Source organism: Triturus cristatus, chromosome 6, assembly GCF_964204655.1.
Source record: "Triturus cristatus chromosome 6, aTriCri1.1, whole genome shotgun sequence".
In the NCBI taxonomy this organism is placed as follows: Eukaryota; Metazoa; Chordata; class Amphibia; order Caudata; family Salamandridae; genus Triturus; species Triturus cristatus.
This window is the reverse complement of record NC_140589.1, coordinates 1,123,327,434-1,123,341,821: the sequence shown is the minus strand read 5'-3', so window position 1 is coordinate 1,123,341,821 and position 14,388 is coordinate 1,123,327,434. Positions and strand designations below refer to the sequence as shown.

At 45.4% G+C, this 14,388-nt stretch overlaps 1 protein-coding gene across 2 annotated transcripts in view; it reads left to right on the top strand.

Moving 5' to 3' along the window:
- GALNT2 (polypeptide N-acetylgalactosaminyltransferase 2) overlaps positions 1–14,388 on the top strand; it is a 948,626-nt gene that overhangs the window by 507,165 nt on the left and 427,073 nt on the right. For both annotated transcript variants that reach the window (XM_085612020.1, XM_085612019.1), the window contains one exon: positions 6,600–6,721. In XM_085612020.1, coding sequence (XP_085468146.1) covers positions 6,600–6,721 — 122 coding nt within the window. The remainder of the gene's footprint in view (positions 1–6,599; positions 6,722–14,388) is intronic.

Below are 14,388 nucleotides of genomic sequence, written 5' to 3'. Positions count from 1 at the left end.
CATGGACATCGCCACTACAGCTTTCCGTGCACTGGCAGGTGCGGGGGTTCTTCGTCGGCAGGGCTGGCTTCGGGCAACCTGGTTCCGACCGGAGGTTCAGAACAAGATCTTGGACCTCCCGTTTGATGGGGAGGCATTGTTTGGGAAGCATGTCGATGATGCCCTCCAGGACATTAAAAAAGATACAGAAACGGCGAGGTCTCTAGGCACTCTTCAATATCGTAAAGTGCCTTTCCGTGGGGCCAGAGGGAAGAGTACCACGTCCTACAGAGGCTCGTACCAACAACAGAGGTACTCTTCTTATGGTTCGACTCCTCAGTCGTATTGCCCGCAGTACCAACAACAAGAAGGCCAGTCCTCGTCTTTTTCTCGCTCAACCACTAGAGGGAAACAGACTCACCAGGGGCGTGTCTCCTCCAAGAGACAATAGCGGCATTCTGGCTCTGCCTACTGTACTCTCCTTCCCGTTGACACCTGTGGGAGGCAGGGTATCCCACTACCTCCACAATTGGGCCCAGATAACATCGGACTGTTGGGTCCTCAACATTATTCGGGATGGTCATACGCTGGAGTTTCTTCATATGCCACCTTCCACGCCCCCTGTCGCCATGCCTTCAAAACATCTGCGTCTCTTAAGGCTCGAAGTACATCAGATGCTCCTCAAGAGAGCAGTGGAACCGGTTCCCCTGTCTCAGAGGGGCGACGGTTTCTACTCCAGGTTTTTCCTGGTCAAGAAGACGCCGGAGAAATGGCGACCCAATTTAGATCTCGGGGAGCTCAACACCTATCTCATCTGTCAATCCTTTCGGATGGTGTCTCTCCAGGATATCTTGCGTCTCCTGAACCCGGGAGATTTCATGGCCACTCTCCATCTCAAGGATGCGTATTTTCACATCCCTATTCATCCAGCCCACAGGAGGTTTCTACGCTTCACAGTAGCCAAGAGCCACTTCCAATTCATGGTTTTACCCTTTGGACTTCGTTCTACCCCGAGGATCTTTACCAAGGTGCTGGCACCGGTAGCAGCTTTCCTCAGGAAGCAGCATTATCAAATCTTCCCCTACCTGGACGACTGGTTGCTGAAGGCTCCGTCCAGGTTCATGGCGGAGGAAACAGTCGGGGCGTGTACAGCTCTGTTCACAAATCTGGGTCTGACTCTCAACAGAGAGAAGTCGTCGCTCTGCCCGTCCAAGAGGGCACGGTTCCTAGGGGCTATCTTGGACACGTCTCTCAACAAGGCTTCCCCAACTGTCGAAAGGCAAGACAAGCTGAAATCCTTGGCACATCGGTTGAGAAGAAAAAGGTGTCTCTCAGTACGCCGTTACAAATCCCTGCTAGGCGTGATCTCTTCATGCATCCCTCTGATACCCCATTGCAGATTACGGATGCGATCTCTTCAAGAACAACTAGACATGCAGTGGCAACAAGTTCACGGCTCTTTCGACGACAAGGTGGTGATTACGGCGGCAATGAGGGACGCCGCCTTGTGGTGGACACAGGAGGAGAATTTGTCCCGCGGTCTATCCTTCGTAAGCACTCCGGCTCCTCATGTCACGACAGATGCCTCCCTGGACGGCTGGGGTGTGGTGCTTCAGGGCTTGCAGGTCAGCGGGCATTGGTTACCCAAGCACCGCCTCCTTCATATCAACCTCCTGGAACTCAGAGCGATCCGCCTGGCTCTTCAAGCATTTCTGCCGCGGTTGCAGGGTTCCGCGGTTCTCGTCCGCACGGACAACACCACGGCCATGCATTACATCAACAAAGAAGGGGGCACCAGGTCTCTTCCGTTGTTACAGAAGGCCCAGCGGATTTGGGCATGGGCGATCCTTCACAGAATATCTCTCACAGCGGAACACCTTCTGGGGGTCCTCAACGAAAAGGCGGACAGGCTCAGCAGGCTTTCATCCATCAGCCACGAGTGGGAACTGAAACAGATGGTCTTGGAGGACATTTTTCGCCAGTGGGGAAAACCTTTGATAGATCTTTTCGCCACCCCGGCAAACCGGAAATGCCGGTCTTACGCAAGCAAAGTTCACCATCGCAGATCACTGGGGAATGCGCTTTCGATAGCTTGGTCAAGCGCATTTGTGTACGCTTTTCCCCCCATTCCGTTAATACCGAGGATACTCAAGAAGATCAAGACGGAACCATGCAAAATGATCTTAATAGCCCCAGCATGGCCGAGGCAGTTTTGGTTCACGGAGCTTCACCTTCTTTCTCTGGTCCCTCCTCGTCCTCTACGAACGATTCCGGATCTTCTCACAATGGCCCAGGGCCAGATCTGGCATCCGGATCCTCGTTCCTTGATCCTCTCAGCATGGCTCCTGAGCAGCGAGACTTCCTAGATCTTCCTCTCTCGCACGAAATAAGGGATGTTCTCTCTCAGGCTAGAGCCCCTTCCACTAACAAGAATTACCGTCTCAAGTGGAAACGCTTTTGCATCTGGTGCCATCAGCAAGGTGTGGATCCCTTTTTGTCTCAGCCTCATCAGGTTCTTCCTTATTTCCTGTCCTTGGCTAAGGCAGGTTTGGCTCATTCCTCAATAAAGGTGCACTTGGCTGCAGTTTCTCGCTTCAGACGCACTGCCTCTGGAATGTCTCTTTGGTCCTCTAGAATTGTCAAGCAATTTCTCAAGGGACTGTTTAGAGTTTATCCTCCCGTGAGGCTGCTGCCTCCCACATGGCATTTGAACTTGGTTCTCACCCAGCTGATGAAGCCTCCTTTTGAACCGGTTCATCGAGCGAATCTGAAGTTCCTCTCATGGAAACTGGCACTCCTTCTTGCAATTCCCCAATACGGCGTATTGGGGAATTGCAAGCTCTTACAATTCAGTCACCTTTCCTCCAATTCAAAAGGAATACTCTCATTCTACGGACTAATCCAAAGTTCATCCCAAAGGTGCCTTCAGACTTTCATTTAAATGAACCGGTGATTATCAAGGCTTTCTTTCCTCAACCATCTACACCGGCGGAAAGGGCACTTCATTCGCTGGATGTGCAGCGGTGCTTGAAATTTTATCTGGACCCTACTAAAACCTTTCGAAAATCTTCGCAACTGTTTGTTGCATTCAGTGCTCCCCGCAAAGGGTTACCACTGGTCAAACGGTATTGCTAGATGGATCTCCAGTGCTATACATTTCTGTCATGCTGCAGCGGACAAGCCTCTAGGGGGAAGAACTAGAGCACACTCGACGAGGTCCATGGCTTCTTCTACGGCTCTCTTTGCGGGGGTCCAGATTAAAGACATCTGCAGAGCTGCGACTTAGAGCAGCGTGCACACCTTTACAAGACATTACTGTCTGGAGACCTTGGCGCAGGAAGTCACGGCTGTGGGCCAGGCAGTCCTGAGGAACCTCTTCCATTGAGTGGTGAGCTTTCCTTTCTTCCCTCCTTCCTTTGTATGGTTTTTGCACATTTTGCTCTGTACTTTTCTTATGTGATTGCATGGTACTTTTATGTTTGCAAAAAAAAAAAAATGACACAATGTAAAGTACGGTGATATATATAATAATCCACAATGAGATGTCTCAGGGAGGCAAAATGTGTTTCTTACTGCTAGCTACTCTGATACAAGCTATGGGAATCTATGAAAGTTCCAATACTGAGGTAAGAAACAAGTTACTTACCTGTAACTTTGGTTCTCCAGTATTGGTAACTTTCATAGATTCCCATGCGCCCACCCTCCTCCCCTGGGAAAGCTCAGCCCTCGGCAGGTTTGGTGGTACTGTTACACAACGGCTACGAAAATCTGAGGCTCTGAGCTTCTCTCAGGAAGGTTCTGTGGGGTGAGGCTAAGCTGATTAGTTGTTGCTTTGTTTTGGTCTCTTTTACAAAAAGAGGTAGATGTGCTACAAAAGGGAATGAGGCCTAGGCCTTTTTTCTTTCTCTTTTGTACCTACTGCTATGTTATTTTGGATACCGAGACTCCCATTCCGACGACGGGGAATGATACAAGCTATGGGAATCTATGAAAGTTACCAATACTGGAGAACCAAAGTTACAGGTAAGTAACTTGTTTCTTAGTACTGCCGGAATCTTCTTTTTGCCTTTTATACCAGGTGGACTATCCTGATCCTGCAAAGATTGTCATCCGTTTGACTACCATTAATGAATCCCAATTGATCGGGCTGTATGAGGCTAGGCAGTAGGTTTTCCAGTCTCCTTGCCAGGATTTTAGTGTACAAGTTAGCTTCTATATTTTATAGTGCTATCAGTCGGTATGAGACACTTAGTTTCAGCTGTTTCTCCAGAAGATCAAGGAGATCCTGGCCTCACTCATTGAATGGGAAACCCCTCATTCTTGAACAGGGGTGTTCAGAAGCACCATGAGATGTGGAATTAGCACTGGTGCAAAGGCTTTTTATAAAAATTACGTATGAAGCCATTTTTCTCTTCTATGTAATTTGAGATTTTTAATTGCCATCTTTACCCCCTCTTCTGTAATGGGGGCTCAAGCATGTCTCAGTTATGTGAACTCCTAGGAAGGTTAACTCCATTAAGATAGCGGGTTTAGGTTTCATGTTAGAAATTGATGTGTGTAAAGGTTATCATAAAAGGCTTGAAAGGCTTCTATTTTCTCATCTTCAGAAGTAGTGGTTAGATATGTGGTGATGGCAATATTATCAATGTATTCCTTCTCTTTTTTTCTGTCAAAGTTGTGGTAAGCTTGAGACTTAGATGAGTCAGCTCTGCTTTGGTGGACATAATTGCATTTAACTTGCCTCTAATGGGCATGGCTTTTTTTTTGTAGGATTCTAGTTGGTCATTCCGTGTGTGCTGTCCCTGCTAACTGAAGTTCTGCTTCTAGTTGAGCCGTTATTTTTTTTTTTATTTATTTAGCAAAGAAAGCATTTCTATGTATTTACCTCTGCCTGGTTAGGGAGAACCTACCTTATTGCCCTGATCACGTGTGGGTAGCTTGAGACGTAGAAGAATTAGCTCTTCTTTGTTGGACATAATTGCATTTAAATTGCCTCTAATAGACATGGCTTTCCTTTGTAGGATTCTAGTAGGTCGTTCTTTGTGTGCTGTCTCTGCTAACTGTAGTTCTGCTTCTAGTAGAGTCTTTAAAAAAAAATATTCAGTAAGGAAAGCATTACTATACTTTTACCTCTCATGACTGCTTTGAAAGTGTCCCAATTGACAAGGTGATTGGTAGCATCTGGTCTGTTTAACTCAAAATATTTGGTGGTATGCAAGCATAGCTCCTCCATTAGGACTCTATCTAGAAGGGTTGTGTTGAAAATCCACCTTTTGCAATGGTGTTTGAGTGCCGCATACATGACAGTGGCCTCGATAGCTGCTTGATCAGTGTGTGTTAGGGTGTGGATTTTGGTATCTGCCACTAGGGAGAGCAGGGCGTTGCCTATGAAGATGTAGTCTATCCCAGAATAGCTTAAGTGATTGTAGGAAAAAAATGTATAATCAGTTGTGGCGGGATGTTGCCCTTGCTATACGTCTGAGAGACCCAAGGTAAGTAAAGCTTTTTTGATTGTTCTGGGGAATAGTCCTGAAGGTGTCTGAACCCTGTGGGATCAGTCCGCTTTAGCGTTCCATGGCACATTAAAATTGCCCACAATTATGATGGCCCCTGGTGCAGAGTTTGCCAGCTCATGGAGAAAGGAGCTGAGGAACTGTTCTTGGCCCTTGTTGGGAGCATATATTGTAGCTATCGTGAATAATGTACCCTAAATGTGGCCTGAGATCATACTATTTCATCCTTATTTGACTGATTTGTGACTCAGTTATTGAAAGCTTAGTGATCTATTAAAAAAGACAGCTACTCCATTATTTCGTTTTAGCTGAGGATTTGTACATTATGGGGTAGGATCTGTGTCTAAGGTGATGTTCGTCCTGCTTCTACAGGTGAGTTTCTTGGAGAGGCAATAATGTCAAACCAGCTGTCCCAGATGTAGCACCAGTTTGGTGTATTTATTGGACGAATTGAGCCTTAGATACTACATTTTTTTAATAAATCCACAAGGTTATTAACTTTAAAACCTTCTCATGTGCAGGGTTTTTAATTGCCTTGGAGTAAGTCTGTGAGAGTCCCATTCCTACCAGATGACCCCTGCATTTCTTAATTAAGGCATAAGCACATACACGAGTTCATATGGGCCTTCTCAATAGCCAGCTCCTACCTTGACTGCCAGAATTCAGACCTGAAGTGTGGTAACATTGAACTTGCCACGGGGAGACTTTGGGATAGACGTGACTACAGGCTACTTACATTAGAGGCAGAGATAATGAATGCAACTTTTCATCCATGGAAATTGATTATATGCAGATTCTGCATACCCTTCGTGTTGCCCCGAGTGTGCCTGGTGCCTTGATGCACCATTTTTTCAGTAGTGATTGTCCAATACTGTTTTCCGATATACCCCTTCCAGGACTCCAGATGTTGTTTTTCTTTCTGTATATTTTATGTGACGTTGTATTGAATGACTTTTTAATTTATAAATACATTTATCAAAAATATTCCCTTGTTTTTGCCTTATTATATTTCATGCTGTCGTTAATATTGTGTCATAATGTGGAATTTAGTTTGCTCCGTGATGTACACTTTTGGTTTTTGTAAATGTGCTCTTTTCTTTATGACAGGGCTGATGCGATCTCGTGTCAAAGGTGCAGACGAGGCCCAGGCTAAAGTGCTGACATTCCTCGACAGCCACTGCGAGTGCAACGAGCACTGGCTGGAGCCCCTCCTGGAGAGAGTAGCAGAGGTGAGCTATGGTGCTGCAGCAGGGCAGAGTTTCAAATGCCATCGATTTATTACCTTTGTTGAGTGTTGGAAGGGGCCGTGACTCACGAGAGCGAGGCACAACTTATAGTGGGTCATGGTGCCCCTCTCCTCCCTCAACAGTGCCAATAAATACCATAGAATGCTCTGCACATGTGCATATATGGTTCATTTCATGGTTCTTTTTTCAAATGTATTTTTTTTCTAAACCAAAAGACATTCAGCCAAACCAAGATGCATGGGGCTACATTTGGGCAGTTTGTTAAATCTACGCTGAAGAAACCTTCTATTAGGAGAGTTGTTTCCTTTTGTAAAGTAATTGTTATATGCAATCTGTGAAGAAGTAAAACGTGTTTTTCTCATGTCAACTTTGCTGTACTGTGGAATCTTATTTTTGCACTGTAGTAATAAATGCGTGTAGCGCCAATATTTCTGTTGTTGCTCTAAATAACGTGTAATTGGGCTACATTTGTTTTCATTGCCATGGCTTAAACATCTATATCATTAAGGGTGCGGATAAATGCAACACACAGTATAATTCAGGGAGGTTCAAGGACTTGCCTTCCAGTCTGGAAGAAGGGAGGCTTGTTAGGGTTTTATTTTCTGATTAACGCCAGTTGGTGGTACTGGGGCCTTGTACTTTTAACTGCCACTTGTGAGCTGTGAGTGGCATTGATCAAATCTTTGCGGCACGTTCGATGCACACACCATGGTAAAACAAGCATTGGCATAGCCAATAGGTCTCGCTTTTGGGACCGTATAAGTATGGGGGTCTACCTCAAAAATAATGTAACAGGTGCTCATGTAGGACGATCCAATGTGCTTGGGCTGATTTAGTGCTATATAAAACTACAAATATTGAAAGAAAGAAATGCTGCATTGGATACTTAATTATGCCGTCCCATGGCTAACAGCTCTGCTCTTACACATTAAAAAAAAATGTTGCACTGCAGAAATATTTTTGTGCCCCGGATACAGCCTAGTAAAAGCAGCCTTGAGAAACAAAGTTTTTGTAGGCGGTGCACTCGCGAATGTCGTCACATTGACGCGAGCCCTGTTAATTCCGCCCCCGGAATCAAGAGTGGAAAAAGAGTCCGTAAAAAATATAAGCATGGAAGCTGAAGCTACAAGTCTGGCCAGACAACTCTAACAGGATGTAGGCTGGAGAAGGTGGCTGGAATTTCAGTTACGTGACCGAGAGGCGTGACGCGGCGGCTGGGGACCAATGGGGAAACGTACAGGGAAGTGCGAAACCAGAAGTGAATATGAGACCGAACAGTCGAAGTCCTGCTAATCTAGAGTAAATCGCACAGTTTTACCCATCTTTTAGGGGTCTCACGTGTCGATATTGGAGCGAGATTCTCCATCGCAAAACCAGCTTGCATTGGTATCGCCCGCTGTCCGTCGCTACTCGTGTATGTGGGCTTTGAGAAAGAAGATAATTAAACGTAAGAACCATGACATAAGAAGGAAGCCTCCAAGGCCTCTATAGAGTGGAGGGGGAGAAGAGGAGGGGGGTAAAGCATAGCACATTTTACTGTAATGGTTTTAATTAATCGAACGGTTAATTAAGAAATGTGAAATGACAGACAGTGCAAGTTCCCAAATGGTTGGCAAGAAAACAATACATGAACGTGGCATAGATGTTGATTGTTAACGGTTTCCATTTCTTCACCCAACCCAGTTTTTTAATGTGTCCCTCGTATTACATAGGCCGAATAGTGTATCTGAGGAGTGCATGGCAGCTGAGGAACTTTTATCTTTTAAGATAAATATTGGAGTTTATGAATAAGGAAAGTGATATAAATGAAAAGTTAAAGTGTTGTATTTCGTTTATTTAAAGCAATAATTTTAAGTCACATAAACATGTGAGCAGTCAATTTTAAAGATAGTTGCCTAGTGATCTGACCAGTTCGGGCATAAAAGTGGTCGATAAACCAGTATTGACCAAACCAAAGTTTTATTTTGTATAGCCTACACGCACAGAGAAACATGAGCATATACATGCATTTAGGCAGAGCAAGCAAGACAGGTGCAGGCTTAAATGTTCACGTAAGACATCTATGCACACATGCAACATACATACATGCACCAATGAACACAAATTACCCCCAGGAGCACACATCCAGGCGCACACATCATACATACAGACACACGTGGAGATCTATGTATCTGCTGGGCGACCCATCCCTCGTGGGGTACTTCCAGCCAGTCCTGGGTATTTTTTTGTAAAAGCACTTTGCATTCTGGGATTTGTAATGGCAAAATGCTGAGAATGGGATCGAAACCATTAGCTGTATAATGCACATTTCTAACATTGGCAGAGGGTATTGCAGATCACATGACCAAATAAAAGCGACGGCACTGTCCAAATACACAAGATGGATTATTACAAAAACGCGTTTGGTCTTCATTATGGCAATAGCTTGACTTGCTTTGGGTGTGCTGCTCATGCTTCACATTTTATGAACAAAAGTATGAGTCTTAAGAATCACAAGGAAGGATTTAATTATACATTTGTATAACTGACCTCATTTCGAATTTCCGGGAAATAAATAGGTTCTGATATTTTGCAACACATTTATTTCAAAAGCCATCTTTCAACATGCATTATTTTCAATCATTTCACTTTGCTGGACTCTCGCTCTTTTCTTACTGTATGTTTACATTTCCCTGTGACAATGGGTCCATGCAATTCATATGTTTAATGGCACATGTGAGGAACGTGTCCCTATCAGCCAATGCAGAGAAACAGATACTTCTGCTGAAAAGTATGCAACAGTACAGCAAATGGCAGACTGGCATAATTTCTTTGAAGATTAGTTTCTTTCCGACAGCTTCATCCATGATAAAAGCATGTGCCGTGGAATTGCAAGGAAACGTTTGAACTTCAGTAGAGAAATGAAGAATGATACATACATATCTTGCAAGCACACAATCTAGCAAAATACACTTTGCCTATTGAATGAGAATCAAAATGAATATTTTCACATGGGATTGGAACACTGACAAAAGTAGTCAAAACATGACGCATAAGTTAAACTGAGTGCGGGGGTGGCCACATCCATATTTGGTTTCCTCATAATCAAGGTTTCCAAATAGCACATATTTTAAAGAGAATAGGGAACAAACTGAGAGCAGACGTACCCTTAAGAAGAAGGCACTTCAGCATCAGTTTAAAAGCCACCATAATCTGTTTTTTACTGTTAGTATTATCTGTCTAGTGCAGGGTGTGTTTCAAAAAAGCATACATTCTAGAAAGGACGGAAAATGGCATTAACGCAAGAATGTATGGCCCTTTGAGTTGGTACAAGAGCGGCTGTTCCTGGAGGAAGAGTTCAAGGCCATTGGAAAGCTTTAAAAAAACAAGCATTGGCCGCGTGGCCGTGAATCTGACATGCCGCGCGGCCCGTGAAAGTGATCACGATCAAGCGCGAAAGTGATCGTGATCGCGATCAAGCGCGGCGAGCGGCGGAGGAAAGACAGATGGCGGCTGCGCATATGCACGCTTGCGTGCACGCAAGCTTTAGGCCACCAAAAGCCTGTGGCAGCACTTCGAAAACCCACAGACTAAATGTCTCGCAGAGCAGTGCATGCGCTGGCTCAGCAAGGCCTGAAAAAAACAAAAAAACCTTGAGGTCTGAGGGTGTCTACTACTCACTGGTAAAATTTGAAGTACTTCTATTCCATTTATTCACCAAAGGGAAATAAATGACAATCCGTCTTAGCATATATTTAGTATTTTCTGACCAAATATTCTATTTGTGTGTTCATAAATATGTTCAGTTTGTTATTAGAAGTAGTGAAAATACAGATGTCTTTCTTGAGCTAGTACTGCTGCCACTTGTAGTCTGTAATCAAAAAGACTAGCTTAATTGACGGAGTCTTTCTCTAGAGGTCTGTGTAAGTGTACTTTTTGGCCGTTTGGCCTATGTCTGATAAAACATTTCCCTCTGCTTTCTTTGCATTTATAGCGATACCAAAGGAGATGATTGACGGAGCGTTTGAGCAAATCAAACACTCACCCCCAGTCAACTGATCTGGGTTTAATCCATCATCATTCTTTAGCTCACTCCACCACCCCAGTTCAGACATGGCCATATGCAAATCAGTCTGACCCTGTGCCTCATTGGAACAGTCCAGCCCGAACTGCCAAGCCATGTCTTCCCTGGACCGGAAACAAGCATCCTGGGACTGGTTTCGGGTTCATAACCCTCATCAGCCAGGCTATCTTGAATCCAGTGGCAAAGTGAGCAAGGGACCCCTGTCTGGGCATACCCTGCCAACTCAGGGGGAACAAAGCGATACCAAAGGGGATGATGGACGGAGCTAGTTTGTGGTGTTGGCTATGTGGCAAAGTTTAACAAATACGCTGTCTGGGTAGACGTGCAATAAGCACCAGGGCAGAGTCACTCTGCTGCTGCAATTAACTACATTTCTGCACTTGGGCCAGCATTTCTCCTGGAAAATAATAGTAGGTATGTCATCTTAAAGCCAGGATGCCCTTTTTTTATTTTTTATTTGCTCTTTATTAATTTTTTTAACATACCAGTAAAGACAGCCATGAGAATCATTTACATATCAAACACAGGACCCAATATGTCACACCATTTAAGACTGAGAACACCATCATTGTGTTACAGGAGGCACAGGCAACAAGATTCATGTGGACAGAAGGATTGCCCAAAACTGTTAAAAAAAAAAAAGAAAGAAGGCTAAACTGTGAGCGTGTGGCGTAGGTGTCATGCTAGGGACATCACGTGTCGCTGTCACGGACTGGTTGGGGGAGAACGTTCCACTGAGACAGTGCCACCTACAGCGAGGAACTCGGCTGGAGTAGGAGACACCAACCATAGAAATAGCTACAGTCTGAAAACTGTCGGTATAGGCTGGCACCATCATGGCTAGTTCCATCGAGGGAACCCAAAGGGCAGGCCCAGTCAGCCAGCCCTCACAGTGGCTGAAGTCAGAGTCAGGTTTCAGTACCAGCAGTATTGTGTCCCACCCTGTGACTTGTGCAACCTATCAGGGTTGTTGCAGGAGCTTCTGCATCTCAGCATCCTCAGCTAGTGTCCAGCAACGGAGCTTTTGCTTCCAAGCTGCTGAGGCAGCTTTCCAGAGCATCACAGTCGCTTGTTGCACCAGTGCATGCGCCAAGTCTCTAAGTTTCAACCCTGCTTCTTTGGTTCAGGGGGTGGGAGGGCATCATGAATGAATGAATGAAAGGAAATTTGTAAACGCGCTACTTAGCCCGAAGGCATCAAGGCGCCTAATCAAAAGAGATTCAAAAAAGGCAAAAGTCAAATCTAAGAGTAGGCATTGGCAAATAGCCATGTCTTAAGGGCCTTCTTAAAAGCATGCACGGAGGGAAGAGATTTGATCTCCAAAGGCAGAATGTTCCACAGCTTAGGGGCCAGAGTTGAGAAAGCTCTGCCACCCCACTTGGCTTTACGAAACCGGGGAACTAATAGCAAGGATTTATTGGCAGACCGGAGGGTTCTGGAAGGTATATAAGGGACCAGCAGGTCCCTCAAGCCTCCGGACCTATTAGTGGCCAGAGCCCTGTAGATCAAAGACAGGGACTTAAAGGATATCCTGGCCTCAATTGGAAGCCAGTGTAAGGTCCTTCTAGCAGTATGGGCAGAGGCCCGTTTGGGCAGGTCCAAAACCAGTTTGGCAGCAGCATTCTGCACCATTTGGAGACGGGTTAACAGGCCCTTGTTAATGCCTAAATAAAGAGCATTACAATAGTCGAGTCTGCAACCTATCAGTGCCAAGACAATTTGTTTCCTAGCCTGAAAGGACAGATAGTGTCTGATCTTCCGTAGGATGTTTATAAGGCCCCAGCAGATGGAAATGGTCCTCTTTACCTGTTGGTCCATACTCAAGAAGGGGTCGATCAAGACTCCTAAGTTTTTGGCCAGGATCGTCGGTGTCGGGCACACGTCCATAGTCCATAGTGGAGGGCCACCAATCAGCCGACCAAATATCCTCCTTTCCACCAAACACCAGAATCTCTGTCTTTTCCCCATTAAGCTTCAATGAATTACAAATCATCCATTGAGCGACTGCCTTCATACAGTTCTTGAAATTGGAGGCAGCAGAGATGACAGGTTGGGCAAAAGACAGCAGTATCTGTGTATCATCGGCGTATGAGATTACCTCCATCCCAAAAGATCTAATAAGCCTGGCAAGTGGGGTCACATAGATGTTAAAAAGGGTCGGACTTAATGCCGACCCTTGAGGAACCCCACAATGCACAGGAAGGGATGGAGACAAAAACTCCCCCAGCTTTACTCTCTGTTCCCTCTGATTCAGGAAAGATGCCAGCAAACTAAGTGCCGGCCCTTCCACCCCTATCTCTCTCAGCCTCGATGTTAGGACTGAGGGAGACAGGGTATCAAACGCAGCCGAAAGATCCAACAGGATAAGGAGAGTAGTCTGACCCTTATCTACTCTGGTGCGGATGGTGTCAAGCACAATGGTAAGGGCAGATTCGGTACTATGTTCTCTCCTAAATCCATGCTGCGAATGATCTAACCGATCAAATGTTTCCAGAAAGTCAACAAGATGCTGATTAAGATGAATTTCCAGCATCTTGGCAGGAGCTGGGAGCAGCGAGATGGGGCAAAAGTTTTTAAGCACGCCCGGATCAAGTGTGGATTTTTTAAAAAGAGGTTTGACCACCGCTTTCTTCCATTGAGAGGGGAAGGTCCCTTCCTTCATTGCCCTGTTCATAATACCCAATAAGGGAGGCAGAAGACAGTCCTTACACTGTTTAAGAAGTTTCAGAGGGCAGGGGTCTAAAGGGGACCCCGACCTAATCTTAGACAGGAGGACTTCGAGTTCCGATAGGGAAAGGGATGGAAAACTGGACAAACACCCCGAGGACACCTCCTCGGGTAGTGGTAATGGGATAACAGGAGAACATGTGGAGGTAGATAGAGTTACCTTTTGTAGCTCTAAAGCTGAGTGAATATCCACAATCTTAGAATTAAAGAATTGTGCAATATCGTTGCAGAGCTGCTGTGAGCTGACCACAGGGTCTGGCATCTTTAGTGAAATGAGCGTGTCTACGATTTTAAAAATGTCTTTCGGTGAAGAAAGAGAGGAGGTAAGAGAGGTGAAATACTCTTGTTTAATTCTTATTACCTCCTTCTTATATTTCTTCAGAAGGATTTTATGTCTGTCCCTCTCACGCAAGTCCCAGCTAGACCTCCAAAGACGTTCCCGTCTCCGTAATCCCTGCCTGAGAAGTCTTAATGATTCAGAGAACCAGGGAGCCGAGGGGGTTTTTCTAGCAGAATAGCACAGAGTGGCCGGTGCCAGTTCATCAAGAGCTATTTTGAAACCGTTCTCCAACCTCTCCACTGCCGAGGTTACATCCTCCCCAGGGGAAATCAATAACCCTGTAAGTCTGGGGGTGAGCACGTTATTCGTTAGATATTTAAATTGCGTCTCAGTTCCATCTTGCTAGACTCATTTCCCTTATTGCTAGCCAAAGCGGTCGTTAAAACCAGAGGGATCGCATAATGGTCGGACCATGAAAGAGGAAAAGGCATTTCAGTGGCCAACCGAGTGTCATTGGAGAATACCCCATCGAGCGTATGGCCAGCCGTGTGGGTGGGGCCTTTAACTAACTGTATCAGC